This window comes from Pollicipes pollicipes, unplaced genomic scaffold (assembly GCF_011947565.3).
Source record: "Pollicipes pollicipes isolate AB1234 unplaced genomic scaffold, Ppol_2.1 Scaffold_3087;HRSCAF=3621_pilon_pilon_pilon, whole genome shotgun sequence".
In the NCBI taxonomy this organism is placed as follows: domain Eukaryota; kingdom Metazoa; phylum Arthropoda; class Thecostraca; order Pollicipedomorpha; family Pollicipedidae; genus Pollicipes; species Pollicipes pollicipes.
The window spans coordinates 39,660,822-39,678,130 of record NW_023596225.1 but is presented as its reverse complement, the minus strand read 5'-3'; the positions used below and the strand labels follow the sequence as shown (position 1 = coordinate 39,678,130).

The following is a 17,309-nucleotide window of genomic DNA, read 5'->3' as shown; positions in this document are numbered from 1 at the left end:
TGAGCGGGTGGCCGGCCGGCGGCGCTACTCTATCGCGACAGCCAGCGCGAGCGAACGCCACGCGCCCCGTGATTTATGGCTGACAGCTGGCTGGCTCATTGTGAAGAGTCATACTAGGGTGGCAACTTCTCCGTCTCCCGTGATGGCCGGGCAGATGTGGAGCAGTCGAAAACAGGAAATTGCGGTGTCCTCGGTGCGTGGTTATGAGCAATGCTTAGTGATGCTATGTGTGTGATGCTAGTGATGCTATGAGCAGAGCTTAGTAAAGCGATGAGCATGAGCGATGTGAAGCGCCCTTCCTCTTCTCCGGCTCTGCTTTAAACGACGATGGGTTAAACGTCTTAATGTAGCCGTCCGCATGCGTATACACAGCATCATCGCTTCAGCTACAGCTGCACCATGAGAGCAGCTGACTTCCCGACCTTTCGCCCCGCCAGGGAAGCGTAGTTATCTGTCCGACAACATCAGCTTCGTTTTGGAATTGAGAATGAATGATGAACCCGAAGCCGACCATCCAACAAAGTGGGTTGGAACTAGTCTCAAGACATTTATAAAAGAATCTGTCAAGGGAAACGTTTGTCCTTATAGCTTAAGTTAATGTTCCTAAATTACTTTTCGATCGCGAACCAGCTACTTAATTTGCCAGACATCAACTTTTGGGATATGTTATGTCATGGTATTGAGTCACAGCCACTAACTTAATCGAATTTCACCCAATTTCATGCAGCTTGATTTAAAGTCGTCCGTTACCATCCATCAGAACAAAAGACTTTGACGTGCGTAGCGACATCATAAGACATTATCACATCCTGAGCGTCCGTGTTCTTTGCTTCCGTCATATGTGCGTTTTGTTATACATGCGTCATGCCAATCATGCGTTCGTTATATCTGTTGACTTCACGGGTTTCTGGAGACATGACACTGCACTGACGCTGGCGCTAGCAGTGGCATAAGCACGAGGCTGCAGGAGTCTAGTAGACATTTTAATCTACTCGACACTTGCCGCCAGTTGCCTCACCGTGTATGGCATCTCCTCAGACGCGAGACACAATGCATGGTAATTGCAACTGTACCAGGCTGCTAGTTGCTGTACAACCACCAAGACAACTTGTGTCACGCGGAACTAACAAAACGACAACAGATGCGGGCGTTATCAGTCGGTATCATTTGTTTATAAGTTTTAACCCTGCTTTGAGTCGGTTTATTACACCGCGCAATAACATACACGTATACGATAACGCTTTACTACACTAAGTACACACGTAAGGCTACACCTCCTGTTTTGAAATGCTTCGCCTATGCGTGGTATCATCGTTATGGGCCGTTATATGTGGTTTAGGTGAAATGATTTGGTGTTATTGAATGAAATGGTGTATTTAAATTATATGCCCGGTTTTAGATGGCTATGGGTTTCTAATCAAGATTCGATTAATATAAAAATGATATCAGCATTGATGGGCCCTTAAGCCCGTCTAGTCAACTTCGGCCAATTCAGCCAAACAAGCCCGTCATTCATTGTCATCCATTTTCACCAGTTATTAAGATCCGGCAGGTCTAGAAATGTTTGGCGAGCCTATAACTTGGTGTTGGCTCCACTAGCGTCAGCATTAAAGTGACTGAAGCAATCAGCCTTCATCGAAAAAAGCTGGCGATTCGAAGCAAACCTTACTGATAACGAATCGTGGTGTTTCTTGATCCTATATCTGATCTGAATCGAACTCAACATTGTGTGAAGGGCTCAATTGTTCAAATCGTAGGATTGCTCGAAACTGATCATTGATCGAACAAGAAGCATGCAAATATAAAACGCAATACAGCTCAAGCTCCAAAAGCGCGTTTTCCGTTTCTGAAGCTGCTTGAACCTGCGACCAGTGGTTGCAAAAATCGGACATTCCAGCAGGCGTGACAGCCAGACTGTACCGGGGCGTCAGGTTCTCCGGCAAGCGATAACTCTCCAACCACTAGATCGAAGTTTCATGCGTCGCTGAATAATTGCGAGTTGCTGCGGGGTTTGTAGTTTTATCTGCCGCGAAATGCCGCGGCGGGCAGTTGGTAGCAGCGAAAACCACACTCCGTCTGTCGGCCGGGTGGATGGCGCTGGCAATTGAGAATTGCCCGGCAAAAAAAAAGCGAATTAAGCCGTCCGCAACCACGTCCGGTGTGCCAATAAAGCACTAACGACTCTCTGACGAGTTGCATGTTTGCCAAGTCCTCCAGAAAATGTTCGCCTAACGGCTGAGTTCCGCACCGCTGGCTGAAGCCCAGACAATACGCGCGCGGTCTCCCCGCCGCTGCCCCTCTCAGGCATTTTCAACCTCCCTGCACGACGTCTGCCGTGGTGCTCATGCACGGCAGCTTCAGACAGCGGTATCCGACCGGAGACAGCATCAGACAGCGGCAGTACAGCGGTACCCGGCCACAGACGGCATCAGATAGCGGCAGTACAGGGATACCCGGCCGCAGACAGCATCAGACAGCAATAGTACATAGGTACCCGGTCGCAGACAGCATCAGGCAGCAGCAGTACAGCGGCACCCGGCCGCAGACAGCATCAGACAGCAGCGGTACAGCGTACCCGGCCGCAGATAGCATCAGACAGCAGCGGTACAGTGGTACCCGGCCGCAGACAGCATCAGACAGCAGCAGTACAGCGGTACCCGGCCGCAGACAGCATCAGACAGCAGCAGTACAGTGGTACCCGGCCGCAGATAGCATCAGATAGCAGCAGTACAGCGGTATCCGGCCGCAGACAGTATCAGGCAGCAGCAGTACAGCGGTACCCGGCCGCAGACAGCATCAGACAGCAGCAGTACAGCGGTATCCGGCCGCAGACGGCATTAGACAGCAGCAGTACAGCGGTACCCGGCCGCAGACAGCATTAGACAGCAGCAGTTCAGCGGTACCCGGCCGCAGACAGCGTCAGACAGCAGCGGTACAGTGGTACCCGGCCGCAGACAGCATCAGACAGCAGCAGTACAGCGGTACCCGGCCGCAGACAGAATCAGACAGCAGCGGTACAGCGGTACCCGGCCGCAGACAGCATCAGGCAGCAGCAGTACAGCGGTACCCGGCCACAAACGGCATCAGACAGCAGCAGTACAGCGGTACCCGACCACAGACAGCATCAGACAGCAGCAGTACAGCGGTACCCGGCCGCAGACAGCAGCAGTACAGCGGTACCCGGCCGCTAACGCTCGCAACGTGCACTTCAGGACTCTGTTGGCCCCGTCATAGCGTGGGCTCTGAGGCGGCGCAGCGTCGTTGTCTATCGCAGGCGGGTGTTCTTGGAGTGGACCCGCCTCGCCATAGTGCAGGGCGTCCATTATCAGAATTAAATCGATTTGGCGGCACTTGGGCAATTTACCGTGGACACCTGTAGTTGCCAGCAATCGGTTCCAGACCATGTCCAGCAATCGGTTCCGACTATGTGGCGCGCTTGTTCGGCATGCATCGGTCGATACGAGCGTGTGCAACCAGCATCAAGAGCCGAACAGAAACTGGGCTTCGTTCTTGCATAATGGAAAAGCATGCCAATCAAAGCAGATGCAAAATCGTAGAAGCCGTCACATTATCGCCAGAAATTGAAACTAACCGAGGCCGCTCCCGGCAAACACAAGCTTGTATGGACCGCGGTGGAAGAGCGGAATGCGCAGTTCCGATCGTCTGATGGTGGCGTGCCCGACGCCCGTAAGGAGAGCGTTTGTTCCGGCGTTACCCTCGCTTCAGGATGATTTTTACGGTGCGGCTCGGCGCCGTCGCCTTCGTTGTGGTTGATGGTGCCATGCACTCAACTATCGGAGCCGCGGCGAGTCGCAGAGTTTCTGAACAAAGGCGGCGTTCGCGTGAGTGGAGCCTCCAGCCAACAGCGCATTTTGCTGCTGCGTCAGGTGTAAAAAGCTTTGAAAAGTCCCTTCCTCTTTTTCATGGATTCCGTTAATTTTCGTACATTTCGCTCAATCTTTGCGGATTGTTTCAGTATCATATGGTTGCACGGGTCAGTAACAGCGCCATGTATAGCCGGCAGCTTAGAGTGCTGCCATATGCCCAGTGTCCGTCCATAACCGGCTGCCAAACTACAGGTAGATGTGTTGCACTTCGTGACATTTATGCCATGTTACCAGCATACCCGAAATCATGTGAGGATGTCAAATGCATGCAGTATGGCTAAGTTAATTGAACTGGTCGAAATACAGAACCCACAAAAATACGGCATGACAATATAATACGGTCCACAAACCAATCAAAGCCATGCTCCTTCAGCAGGTGGTAAGCGACAGAGCCGGCGGCGTCCGGCGGCATCAGTTCTGGCCCATATACGGGCGGCAGGCCCCGTCCTTGCCGCCCTCCTCGTTGCGTCAGCCGGTCCCGGCTCCGTCTTCCCAGCGAGGTCGCGACCTCGCAGACCCTGCGGGCGTTTGGAGCCCGCGTTCCGGCGGTGCAGGGTCGGGGTGTCGACGCCATCGGTCAATACGAGCGCTGCCCGGCAGCGCGTGACGCGTGACCGAGCCCCCTCCCCCTCCCCCCTCTCTGTAGGAGGATCGCACACCGCTTGGAAGGTCGGCTCATCGTGATCGGTGGCGTGTGAGAGTGAAGGAAAAGCCGGATTTGACGTCGTCGTGCTTGGCTTGGTGGCGATTATCACATGACTCGGGTGATTTCTGTCCGTCTCGACCGACATTCTCCCTGTTGGGGAACGCCTGCATGCAAAGACGGCTGATCTTGGAGCTCCCCTTTTACAGAAGAGCATGAACCCAGAAAACACGCAACGCGAACATGCAGAAAGCATGTAGACGCTGCATTGAATGGTGTTGAGTGCAGCCGATGGGCTGAATCATTAATGGAACACCCTCCGTAATTCACAGTACGTGTCATACTTTTACAATAGTTTCTTTGCGATTTGCAGCATCCTTGAAAAGTTAATAACATATCACGTGTACAACTTGCTAATGGCGTGTCCTGTTTCAGCATTCATAAGTACATCAGCATGACCCGCCCGTTCAGCCGCTTCATGACGCGCCAGAAGATCGTCGGCCTGATCGCCGCCGCCTGGCTGTGGAGCATCCTCTACAACCTGACCCCGCAGTTGGGGCTAACACACACAGGTAATGGTTAGCCCGACCCTGAAGGCAGCCTGAGCGACCATGCTGGTGTTGAAAGTCCGTGCGTGGTTTTACATTCAGTTTGCTTTTTAGTCGCCTATTCGCCTTTTCGCCTAACGTTTGTTTTAGGCGTGGGTTTGTATGCACAAAAGAGTTGAAATATGTGAATGATCGCAGCGCAGTTTAAAAAAGTGTTGACGCCGAGCATATCTGTGTTGCTGGCTGCTGGAGGCAAATGTCGAATCAGATATCAGCTTCTTGCTGGATTTGGCGCTACGGTGGAACACAATATTGCCTTATCTAGCGCTGTATGATTGGATGTCAGACCGCGGAGACGCCATTCCAGGCTATCGCTCGCGCCAATTTCCCTCACTTGTGGGGATCAGGCTGTCTCACTTCGTTATGTAGCCTGGGGTTGTTTCCTGCAGCCTGCAACAGCGGCGGGGCCCATTCCTGCTGCAACGCCACGACATAGAACACGTTGGTTTCGGACTGAACTGACTCACCGACAGACAGAGACTACTAATCTGCATCATCTGAATCATGCCGATGAAGCCAGCATGTCACAACACGATCCCTACTCATCCTAGTTAGCTCATTGATAGTCTGGCATGCACGAGGTCGGCGGAGATTTGCCTTCCGCAGCTGTATCCAAAGACAGCAATGGTCTGTTGTGTTTGCATAACAAATAGGTGGGACTGTTTGACCTCGTGCGCAAGTGTTTGACACAGTGTACTTGCAACGGGATCGTCGTGTCCGGCAGTTTACAAGAAAGGCACGACGCAGTGCGGTCCCGAAATTCCACTCAACGTCAAACAGAAGCTCCACAGCGCCATCAACAGCCTCGTCAACTTCTACCTGCCACTGGCCGTCATGATCTTCTGCTACGCCCGGATCTTCCAGGAGATCAGGGCCCACTTGGGCAGGTCAGTTCTGCAGACTTAAAGGTCGAGTGGCAATCGCTTCTACACACACAGGGTATTGTAGGACTTAAAGGTCGAGTGACAGTCGCTTCCACACACACAGCGTATTGTCTCCACATGATGAGCAGTTACTCACCTCGTTGTCACGGCAGGACTGGTGAATGCTCAGTTCGTGGGACTCGACCCCAGGGCTGGTGACCCTGAACCCGATGCTCTTTTGCCTGCCCCGCTTCCGCTCCAGAGGTCTGTCCGCGAATCTTGCTGGATTCTCCCACCGGTCTCGGCTCCTGGTATTCTGCCACATCACACCATCCGCTGCACCTGATCAGATGGAGATCATCTGTTTGAAATGCGCTTTGTCTCGCACATCCAAACAGCGGGCACGACCTTTTACCCCAGAGGGGCGTGTTCCTCGAAGCGTTGGCTCCCGCAGGGTTTCAAAACCAGGGTTTGTGCAATGCGTTCACTAAACCTCGCTGGCCTCCCTCTCACGTCAACCGTTATGGAAAATGCGATGCTTGTTCCAGTTTACTGGTCGGCTTTATTCGAGCCACATGCCATAACAGCAATAGTTCCACCGCTGTTTCCACTAGTGACCGTATGCCTTCAGGCATCTACATACGGCCAGGTCCGTGCAGATAGTCCCTCGACGTATGGAAGAACGCCGGATTTGCGGCCGCATCGCTTATCATTGTCAATTCCTTCATTAACGGTGCCTGACATTGTGCTCCCCTGAGACAACTTATCTGTTTTCCTCGCCTTGTGAATTGCGTCCTTTTGAGATGTCACTCGGAGGCACGCTGAAATGAGATGGTCTGACATTTTTCGAGAAACCGGCTTTACTGCTTCAGAGGCCAGAACGGCATCATAGCGTCGTTTTTTAGCAGGCTTTCATTCAAGGCTGATCCTTAAGGTGAAGCGGGCAATCCCTAAGGCAAAACTGCGCCTCAAATTCCTCCCGATCCCAAAGAAATCCCCTAGCAGAACGAGATGTGATACTGATGCAATGGTAGCCAAAGCCCTAAGATGAACACAATTGGCACGTTAAGGTGGAATGGCGAGAGAAATCATGGTAAAACGTTTTTTCCCGTTTGCGGGCGGGTGAGCCCGAAACACGTGTCTGCAGTGGGAGCGACATAATCGGTCCTGCATGACATAACCCAACTCAAAGGAAATGTTCCGCCTTTCTGTGCTATGTTTAACTGATGTCGACAGGCCGTCGTTCACAGAGAGATTTTCATGACCATTAAGACCTAAATAACTGCTACGTAGGTCCTCATTTAGACCGTGAACGCTCCAGCTCGTGAGCTACAAGGCGACTAGTTCACGATGCATTTCCTGAGCGAAATGTCACACAACATAACGTGAACATGATATCACAAACAGGAGCGACAGAGGCCGGAAAGCGTGCCGCGGGCTGATGGATGGCATACGTGGCGTGGACCTCAACGACCGCGCGCGATCGCAACCTGCATGGAATTATTGCAGCTTGCGCTGCACAAAGCTGACAATCAGCAGGAAGGGGCGACCACCCACAGACTGCGCCCATGTACTATTGTTGACCATATGTGTCAAATAGCACAATTGGACCGAATCTTTTGTTCAGCAGCCTGTTCACATTTCGAGCTCTTTTTACTGAAGTGGATAATAAAAAAACCGTTCTGTCATTTGGTTTCTTTTGCACAAGCTACTGCGCTGTTTACTTTAAGCACTTTGGCAGAGGTCATCGGAAACTTGACATGACCCTGACTGTAGCTGGCTCTTACATAACCTGACCGTCGTCGGGAACTTAAGATGACCCCGACCGTAGCTGACCCTGACCTAAGCGTCATCCGAAATTCGTCATGACCATGACCGTAGCTCACCCTGACCTGGGAAACTTGACATGACCATGACCTTAGCTGACCCTGACCTAAGCGTCATCGGGAATTTGGCGTGACCATGACCGTAGCTCACCCTGACCTGGGAAACTTGACATGACCATGACCTTAGCTGACCCTGACCTAAGCGTCATCGGGAATTTGGCGTGACCATGACCGTAGCTCAACCCTGACCTGGGAACTTGACATGACCATGACCTTAGCTGACCCTGACCTAAGCGTCATCGGGAATTTGGCATGACCATGACCGTAGCTCACCCTGACCTGGGGAACTTGACATGACCATGACCTTAGCTGACCCTGACCTAAGCGTCACCGGGAATTTGGCATGACTATGACCGTAGCTCACCCTGACCTGGGAAACTTGACATGACCATGACCTTAGCTGACCCTGACCTAAGCGTCATCGGGAATTTGGCATGACCATGACCGTAGCTCACCCTGACCTGGGAAACTTGACATGACCATGACTGTAGCTGACCCTGACCTAAGCGTCATCGGGAATTTGGCGTGACCATGACCGTAGCTCACCCTGACCTGGGAAACTTGACATGACCATGACCTTAGCTGACCCTGACCTAAGCGTCATCGGGAATTTGGCATGACCATGACCGTAGCTCACCCTGACCTGGGAAACTTGACATGACCATGACTGTAGCTGACCCTGACCTGACCGTCGTCGGGAACTTGACATGACCATGACTGTAGCTGATCGACTACTTGATCCATTGCTTTCAGTCATTGCTTTGACATTTGAAATGTCAGCAATGACGTCACAGGTCACGCATAGCACCCCTTTTAGATCACACACATGTCCGAGTGACTTAAGAGCCTCCAGACACCCGTGATGTAATCTACACAGCTTCGCAACCAGAGCCTGATGAATGATCGTATTCTTGCATAACCTTGATTTTCAACATTGCACCAAGATATTAGCAAAGTTCGAGGGCCAGCGTCAGGTCAGCGTAAGGGCGCGTCAGTTTTGGCACTAGTCAACCTTATCTAACATGATCATTGTGCTCCCTCGTGGAGATAAGAGCTGGAAATCGTTGTTGTGGGAATATGTCAGTGACATTATTTTTAGTTACGCTTAGCATACCTTTGTCATACCTTTGCCATACCTTAGCGGTATGAGCACATCAAATCGGTTCGGTTCATCACTTTAACAACTTGATCTCAAACTTAATCTCACCTGGCCTCTGATGGTGACCTGATGTTGCCGCCTGTGTTCTGACTGGCCGTGACTGGCAGACAGTCAAACCAATTAATAAACTATGTCCAATGCATCTGAACAATACAGAAAATTGCGAATTTCTGCATGTAGAGCTCACAGTCACCCGACGAGCCCTCATCGTGACGCGATGAATGTCTGAGAATCGGGATCGATGCACGCTCTCAGAACGTGATGTGCCTCGTCCGCGCTTTACAACCTAACAGCTAATTAAGCCCGCTAGCACCGGCAATATCGCTGGGATTGCGTGGGTGAAATCAATGGCGGTCTGGCGGTGCGTCGCCAGCGGCGCGAAAAGCGCGAATGGAACACAAGAGCACTGTCCACAGGCCGGGAAATGACATCTAATCATCGTGCCATTACCGCTAGCGGCACCGTGCAACAAATGGCTCCGTATTAGTGACCATTTGTCGGGCCCCTCACGCAAATGGGGGGCGCAGCCTTGGCGGCACGCGCTGAGTGGCGTGTTTGGAGAACGACCGGAAGCGCCCGTTGAGCTGTTTTGCCAACGCGCGCCTTCGCGAGGAAATGGCCTGCTCTCCGGGAGGAAGGAACGCCGCCAGAGAGCAGCTGTCCTCTCAGGAGCGTGGGCGGTAACGCCACCGGTGGAGAGACGCCCACAGAGGCGCCGCCTTCCAATCTACCTTTGGTGCAACCGTGCTCTTTGGTGGTGCTGAATAAATGACGAGTTGTCGATCAGGTGACGTCCAGGAATGGTACGGTGACTGATTGAAGGCTGTCGTGGCCTCCTTGCTCCGTTTGGAACCGTCTTATGCATCCATAGAAAGAGTGATCATTATGGTTATGGGAGTTCGTAGTCACGCCTTGCTTGATAAATCTTCTCGGGCTTGTCACGTAATCGATTTAAAAGGAGCCTCCGTTGTAGAGAAGGAAACACAACAGCCCAGTCTGTCCCTCACAAATGAATGCCAGCGATCTAAGAGCTATTAAGCTGCTTTGGTTCTTGGTGAGGTTCTGAGTCAGTATGAGTAATGAGCTTACCTAACGGCCAACCGTTTCTAAATTAGATGCATGGGAAATTGCAACACACACTGCTCGCTCTTTTCACATACTTTTTTCGCCAGGAGTTTCCTGTTCCCGCTGTAATATTTGTGAAGGTTCTGGCCTGAACAATGGTCAGTAGGAAGCGGCCGGTATATGGCAGCACTTGCATAATGGCAACCATTCAGTATATGGTGTTTCATCCCGAGACAAAGCGTAAAGGTATGTACCTAGGGCTAGGCGTTCTTCTCCTGTTGGGACTGAAAGCGGTTTTCTTAAACTAAAAAGCTTCTAGTCGTTCCGGGTAAAAGTGGCATCAGAAAACCGCACGATAATTGTGATCAGCGTTAATGAGATCAGATGATATTTGAAATATTCCAGATAGTCCAAAGAAACAAACCGTTTTCATTTATTGATACTCTGCCATGTGAGGTGAGTGTAAGGTTTTGCTTGTCGTGCGAGTGTATGAAGGCGAATTCTTTCATCGCGTGTCCACCACCTACCACGAAGAAGTTATGATTGGTACCGCACATCGTGACTATACGCCTTGTAGTTGTGTGGCGTGAATTGCCACGACCTGTATACAAAGGATACTAAATCTTGGGCGGAACCTTTTCAACCTCAGACACGCTTGCTTTATATGGACGTGCTTTATTATAGCGATCGTGCCTTTCCAATAAAGTTTCGGAACTTTGTGGTGTCCGGAGCAAGTCACAATTGATCGGCCCAGAAAGCAACTTTATTGCCACAGCAGACGCCGAACGATGAAAATGTTGTGGCAACCATGCTGTTCTTTGTTCATCTGACGGCCCGATATACGCCTGACGTATAAAGCACATCCGAAACGTACCGCTCTGAGGTATTGGCCCCTTGTTGTTCCAAGCTTATACCAAACTTGGTAGGCATTTTGCAGCGCTGGGGGCAACGGCAAAAGAAAAAGGTGTAAAGCCCATGAAGATGAAGCAAGCTCCTATGTACCTGTTTGACCCCAAAACGGTTTGCCACCGCACCCAATCTCTTAAGCGTCTTCGAGTTCTCACAAGATGGCAGCGAGGGGTGCCGGTAGTGTAGTGGTTAGCGCGTCTGCGTTGGCTACTGCGCGTCTGGGATACCAGAGGTACGGGGTTCGATTTCCCGCGGTCCCCACCCTTCCTGCCAGGGTGAGAGGCAGGCAACGCCGTATAGCCTCAGCAGCTGAGTGCGTCGTAAAGCCCCAATCACACACACACACACACAAGAGGGCAGCGAGACAGCTTGACGTTAAGGTGTGTCCACTGTATGTCCTTGCCCTGCTACACGCTCCCACACTGACCCTGCTGGGTGTGTATTCTCTCTCGCCCAGCAGCGCGAGCCAACCCCGCCCCCGCCGCCAATGACGCGTCACCGTCGCCGTGTCGTCGGCAGGATGCGCGAGAACTCGAACATGGCGGAGCGGAGCAGCGTGCTGCAGCAGCAGCGGATTGCCGTCACCCTGTTCCTGGTGCTGGCCTGCTTCCTGCTCTGCATCGCCCCGTACATCGTCTACTCCAACGGGCTGGTTATGGCCCGCGACAAGGACGCCGTGCCGCTCATACTCAACCCATAGTGAGTGGTGCCTCCGCTGTCGATGCACCATGCCGCTCATACACAACCCCATAGTGAGTGCCCCCACCGCCGTCAGCATACCGTGCCACTCATACTCAACCCCATAGTGAGTGGCGCCTCTGCCGTCAGCACACCGTACCGCTCATACTCAACCCCATAGTGAGTGGCGCCTCTGCCGTCAGCACACCGTACCGCTCATACTCAACCCCATGGTGAGTGGCCCTCCGCTGTCAGCGTACCGTGCCGCTCATACTCAACCCCATAGTGAGTGGCGCCTCCGCTGTCAGCACACCGTACCGCTCATACTCAACCCCATAGTGAGTGGCGCCTCCGCTGTCAGCACACCGTACCGCTCATACTCAACCCCATAGTGAGTGGCCCTCCGCTGTCAGCATACCGTGCCGCTCATACTCAACCCCATAGTGAGTGGCGCCTCCGCTGTCAGCCGCTCATACTCAACCCCATAGTGAGTGGCGCCTCCGGTGTCAGCATACCGTGCCGCTCCGTGTACCGTGTACCGTGTACCATGTACCGTGTACCATGCCGCTCATACTCAACCCCATAGTGAGTGGCGCCTCCGCCGTCAGCATATCGTGCCGCTCATACTCAGCCCCATAGTGAGTGGCGCCTCCGCCGTCAGCACACCGTGCTGCTCATACTTAACCCCATAGTGAGTGGCGCCTCCGCCGTCAGCATACCGTGCTGCTCATACTTAACCCCATAGTGAGTGGCGCCTCCGCCGTCAGCATACCGCGCCGCTCATACTCAACCCCATAGTGGTGGCGCATCCAGCCCGTCACCATAGCCGCGCGCTCATACTACTCAACCCCATAGTGAGTGGCGCCTCCACCGTCAGCATATCGTGCCGCTCATACTCAGCCCCATAGTGAGTGGCGCCTCCGCCGTCAGCACACCGTGCTGCTCATACTTAACCCCATAGTGAGTGGCGCCTCCGCCGTCAGCATACCGTGCTGCTCATACTTAACCCCATAGTGAGTGGTGCCTCAGCCGTCAGCATACCGTGCTGCTCATACTTAACCCCATAGTGAGTGGCGCCTCAGCCGTCAGCATACCGCGCCGCTCATACTCAACCCCATAGTGAGTGGCGCCTCCGCCGTCAGCATACCGTGCTGCTCATACTTAACCCCATAGTGAGTGGCGCCTCCGCCGTCAGCATACCGCGCCGCTCATACTTAACCCCATAGTGAGTGGCGCATCAGCCGTCAGCATACCGCGCCGCTCATACTCAACCCCATAGTGAGTGGCGCCTCCACCGTCAGCATATCGTGCCGCTCATACTCAGCCCCATAGTGAGTGGCGCCTCCGCCGTCAGCACACCGTGCTGCTCATACTTAACCCCATAGTGAGTGGTGCCTCAGCCGTCAGCATACCGTGCTGCTCATACTTAACCCCATAGTGAGTGGCGCCTCAGCCGTCAGCATACCGCGCCGCTCATACTCAACCCCATAGTGAGTGGCGCCTCCGCCGTCAGCATATCGTGCCGCTCCTACTTAACCCCATAGTGAGTGGCGCCTCAGCCGTCAGCATACCGCGCCCCTCATACTCAACCCCATAGTGAGTGGCGCATCGCAGGCAGAATACCGTGGCGTTCTTACTCAACCACAGGGGCGTGCGCAGGATTTTCAGTCAGGAGAGGGCTCATTTTGATTTGATTTGATTTGATGATTAAAAGAACATTGGAAAACTGTAGCTCTCCGCAGCCGCGTGCAATTTTTTGCTTGCCGCAAACGGTGTCGTGTGCTTTCGATCTTCTTAATTTTCCGTGTCTGCATAGAACTTTTAATTGCCAGCATTCACGTGCACATGAGTGAATGCCACAAGTTTGTTAAGGAGGGTGTGTGCATATGCCCCGGGGTTACCGTGCACATAGGTTCCTGCTCAACCCCGCAGTGAGACATATGACTCTATGTCACTGAACGTCGGCAGACCTAAGGATATATTTAACTTCATTGTAGATTATGTGCCCTGTTGCGAGGCTCCGGTGGTGCGGCGCAGGGAGTCGGCGTTGGGGTGCGGGGAGTCGGGTATTGGGGTGCGGGGAGTCGGATGTTGGGGTGCGGGGAGTCGGGTATTGGGGTGCAGGGAGTCGGGTATTGGGGTGCGGGGAGTCGGGTATTGGGGTGCAGGGAGTCGGCGTTGGGGTGCGGGGAGTCGGGTATCGGGGTGAGGAGATTCGGGTGGCGCGCAGAGCCAGGATTAGGAGGGAGGGGAGCGGACCGCTGAGGCACGGGGCCCGTGCCGGGACCCCGGCCTCGGGGGCAAGGCGTCCCCGGAGCTGCGCCGCGTTCGTGACGGCCGAGGTGGGCGGGTTATCGCCGCCAGCCTGGGCTCAGGCTGCACGACCTCCGCCCGAGCTCGCGTGCTGCTCCGAGACAGTGTCCGCCTGTGGGCAGCTCTGCAGCAGCGGTTGTTGTCTTTGGACACGACCCGGAGGGAAGAAGAGATCGGAAGATAAGACCTGATAAGATCGGAGATGGACCACAGCCGGTGTTGCCGTTTCGAACAACGGAACACAGAGATGGCCTGTTGTTGGTTACTCACGTAGAAACGGCTTGCGTGCCAGTGAATAATCTAAGTCAGGGACGTGGCGTAAATTCTGGAATGTTTTACTATTCGAATATGGTTTGCTTACCATACTGCAATTGACATTTTCTGTTTGTCGCGAATGTCACGGCGAGCAGACGCATTAGTCACGTGGTTCCTTTAATAGTGAAATGCCTTAATGGGCGAAAGTATCAGACTCACGTTGCTCAGTGCAAGCCTCGCGACATGTGGATCAAGGCCCGTGTTGAAAGGGTGACATGTTGCAATGGGGTAGATGAAGTCGGCGGTTTGCACACTCAAGTCTGGTCTTAAAGTTTTCTGACGGTTCTAGCAGCAAAATGTGCCGCACGTGATCCAGCACTGCCCAGCTTAAACATTACAGCACTCATAAGGCTTAACGTTATCAGCAGCTTACCGTGTGACGATAATGTGATTTTTCTGGCTTTCGCCAGGCCCCGATGTGGAGAGACATTCCGGGTAATTCTGCCTGACAGCGACATCTAGCGCCACCAAGCGGAGGGAATCACTTTACAGCGTTTGACGTCAGCGCGAGCCGATGACCGATGAGCCAATAAAAGAATGCACCTAGGATTATACACGGCGCCGCTGAGGGGAGCGCGAGCGTGACAACGGGCTGGTCGGGAGTGGAAGACACCGCGCGCACTGCTGAGCGTTTCGATGGCATCCTAATGGAGTGCCCGGCGGGCCGCTGGCAGGCTCTCTCTCCCTCCCACTCCCTCTCCCTCCCACCGCCCCGTCTGGCAGGCGCGCCGGGACCGCCGGCGGCGATTAGGGGCAGCGCACCGCGGTCCGCGGCGTTCGTGGCGCGGCGCGTCTCCGGCGGCGACCGACAGCGCCTGACATTGCGTGCGTCACGCGCGGGTGCGGGTCCGACCCCGAGGTCCGGCTCCGTCAGAGTCTCTGGTTGGTGCGGCTTTGCATGACGAGCTGTTGACTGCGGGGCAGAGGATGCCCTCTGTCCTGTGTGTGTCTGCACGTGCGAGTCGATGGCTCGCTCGAAGGTTTAATTAGTCGAGTTATAGTATCGAGTGCGGCTGATTTATGGCGCTGGCCGGAGCCAACATCAAATTATCGGAAGTCGAAGTCAGCCAGTTTACTTGAAGTTATAAAACATTTGATCCCATCGTAATTCGAATCGCGTTACTTGTCACCATCTAAGTTTTCACTGAACGCCGTAGTATTTGGCCGCTGCGGTTTTGTTGCCTCGGAAATACACCTTCGCTTAGCTGGTCGATTCTAACACATTTACGGCCATTCGGAAGCTCTCCTTAATTCCCATCCAGTATTTGATGTCCATCTTTTAAAGAACGGAATCAAGTGTGCAAATAAGAAGATCGCACGGAATTTTTACATTTGTGTCATTGCAAATTGCTTTGATGGCATGACGACACTGATAATTTGATGGAGTTTGTGCTAATCCGGCTGCTGCAAGCTAGTCAAGTCTGCTAGTCCAACATTAAGTCCCACTGGTCGGGTTATTTCGGTCCCACCTGCGGCTGGAACTATGGGTGGTTGCTAGGGCCGGAAGCTGCTCGTTTTCCTCGCGGAACATTTTGCCAGCCCTCCTAAGATGCCCGCAGGTTGCGACAAACAAAGGCGCCTTTGTTCTATGTGTCGCGCGCGGCGCCGTCCGCCCGTGCGCTTTCCTTGTAGGCTGTTGTTGACAGAGGAGCAGCAGGTCAGCTGTTTGGGAACTCTTGCTGACCTGTTCAGACGTGTTTGTCTGAGGGCGTTAGCTGTTCGAAAACAGCTAGCTTGTGCTTTGTTTTTCGTAAAATGAACGAAAGATTCTCATTCCAAGCACAGTTTTTGAACCCAGCAAGTCATAAGCACCGGAAATAGGAGTTTACCACCGCTGCATTGGGTCTTGAAGGTTAACTCTGTAGGTCAGGAAGTCCTGATGCTGAAAGCATCACCGTGTGTTTTCTTTCTCGTATGGGGCTTGTGTTGTCTCGTTAGACGGACGCTCGCGGGATTATTACAGGCGGGAGAAGATTTTTGGGAAAACAACCGACAATTGAATGCAATTTGCCCAAAACTTGCTTCAAATTTAACTTAGATTTTACGGAAGACCCGACTCCTTCAATGGGAAGCTTCAGGAGGTACGTGAAGATAGCCTGAGTTGGGATGAATGTAACTGGTCTGGTCGTGGGTAGAACTTTCTTTCCATCAGGGACTCAGGTCCCCCCGCCCTTCCTCTCCCCGTCCGCCCCTTTCCATCGCTAGGGTTCTGTACCTTAACATGGCGCCTATTGGTGTTATTTATAAAGAGTTGACTGAAAACGCCACTTAATCAAGAGCCAATGGTTACATTTTGTTTTGTGTTTTACTATGAACGTAAATTGGCCAAGCAACGAACGTTCGCAGACCATCAATTGCAGAATTCAACCATTGGCTTAGAAAGAACCATTCTTTACTTAACAACAATATCGACAGTAACAGAATACCCTCCGACATTTCGGAGCTAAATCCTATTGATTAAACTCAATCAAGACCCCCATGATTTTGGAAAGGCACCAGTTGTGTTTCCGTTGCAGGCGTTCTGATGGTTGTGCCGAAAATAAACATAAGTTAATGTGGACATGAGTACTGATGTCTACCAGCCATTTCTAGAGACTGTCGTTCTGCTTAAGGGGCATAAATATGGTACGCTGATAATGTCTGTAATTATTTCCTGACCGGCGACTAAGAGAGCGCCTAAGCGATAATAATTAGTTGTAACCACTGTGATCTCACCGCGTTGATGTTTTCACATAAGGTGCGTTGTAAATCTGCGTTCCAGTTGTAAACCTGCACCAGGATAAGAAAGACTCCTCCGCTTCTGCTTCTTTCCACGACAAGCACAGAGCGCAGCTGGCCTCTATTATCATACCAAGGGAGAAAATGCCGCAACAGTTGGCCCTCCCCTCGCACCAGGCGGCGGATCCCTGGCCACAAGGGCTCTCGCTCCACTGGCCTGCGGACCCAACACTCCGGTGGGAGCAATATGAAGTCGAGCCATAAC

The 17,309-nt window shown here is 52.8% G+C and overlaps 1 protein-coding gene across 1 annotated transcript in view; it reads left to right on the top strand.

The window, feature by feature from the left end:
• The window catches only part of LOC119090140 (octopamine receptor 1), a gene marked incomplete in the record, with an annotated part of 136,786 nt that overhangs the window by 28,606 nt on the left and 90,871 nt on the right, over nt 1-17,309 (top strand). Inside the window, 3 exon segments of the mRNA XM_037212934.1 lie at nt 4,966-5,102; nt 5,863-6,025; nt 11,540-11,716. Of these exon segments, the coding sequence (XP_037068829.1) occupies nt 4,966-5,102; nt 5,863-6,025; nt 11,540-11,716 (477 nt within the window).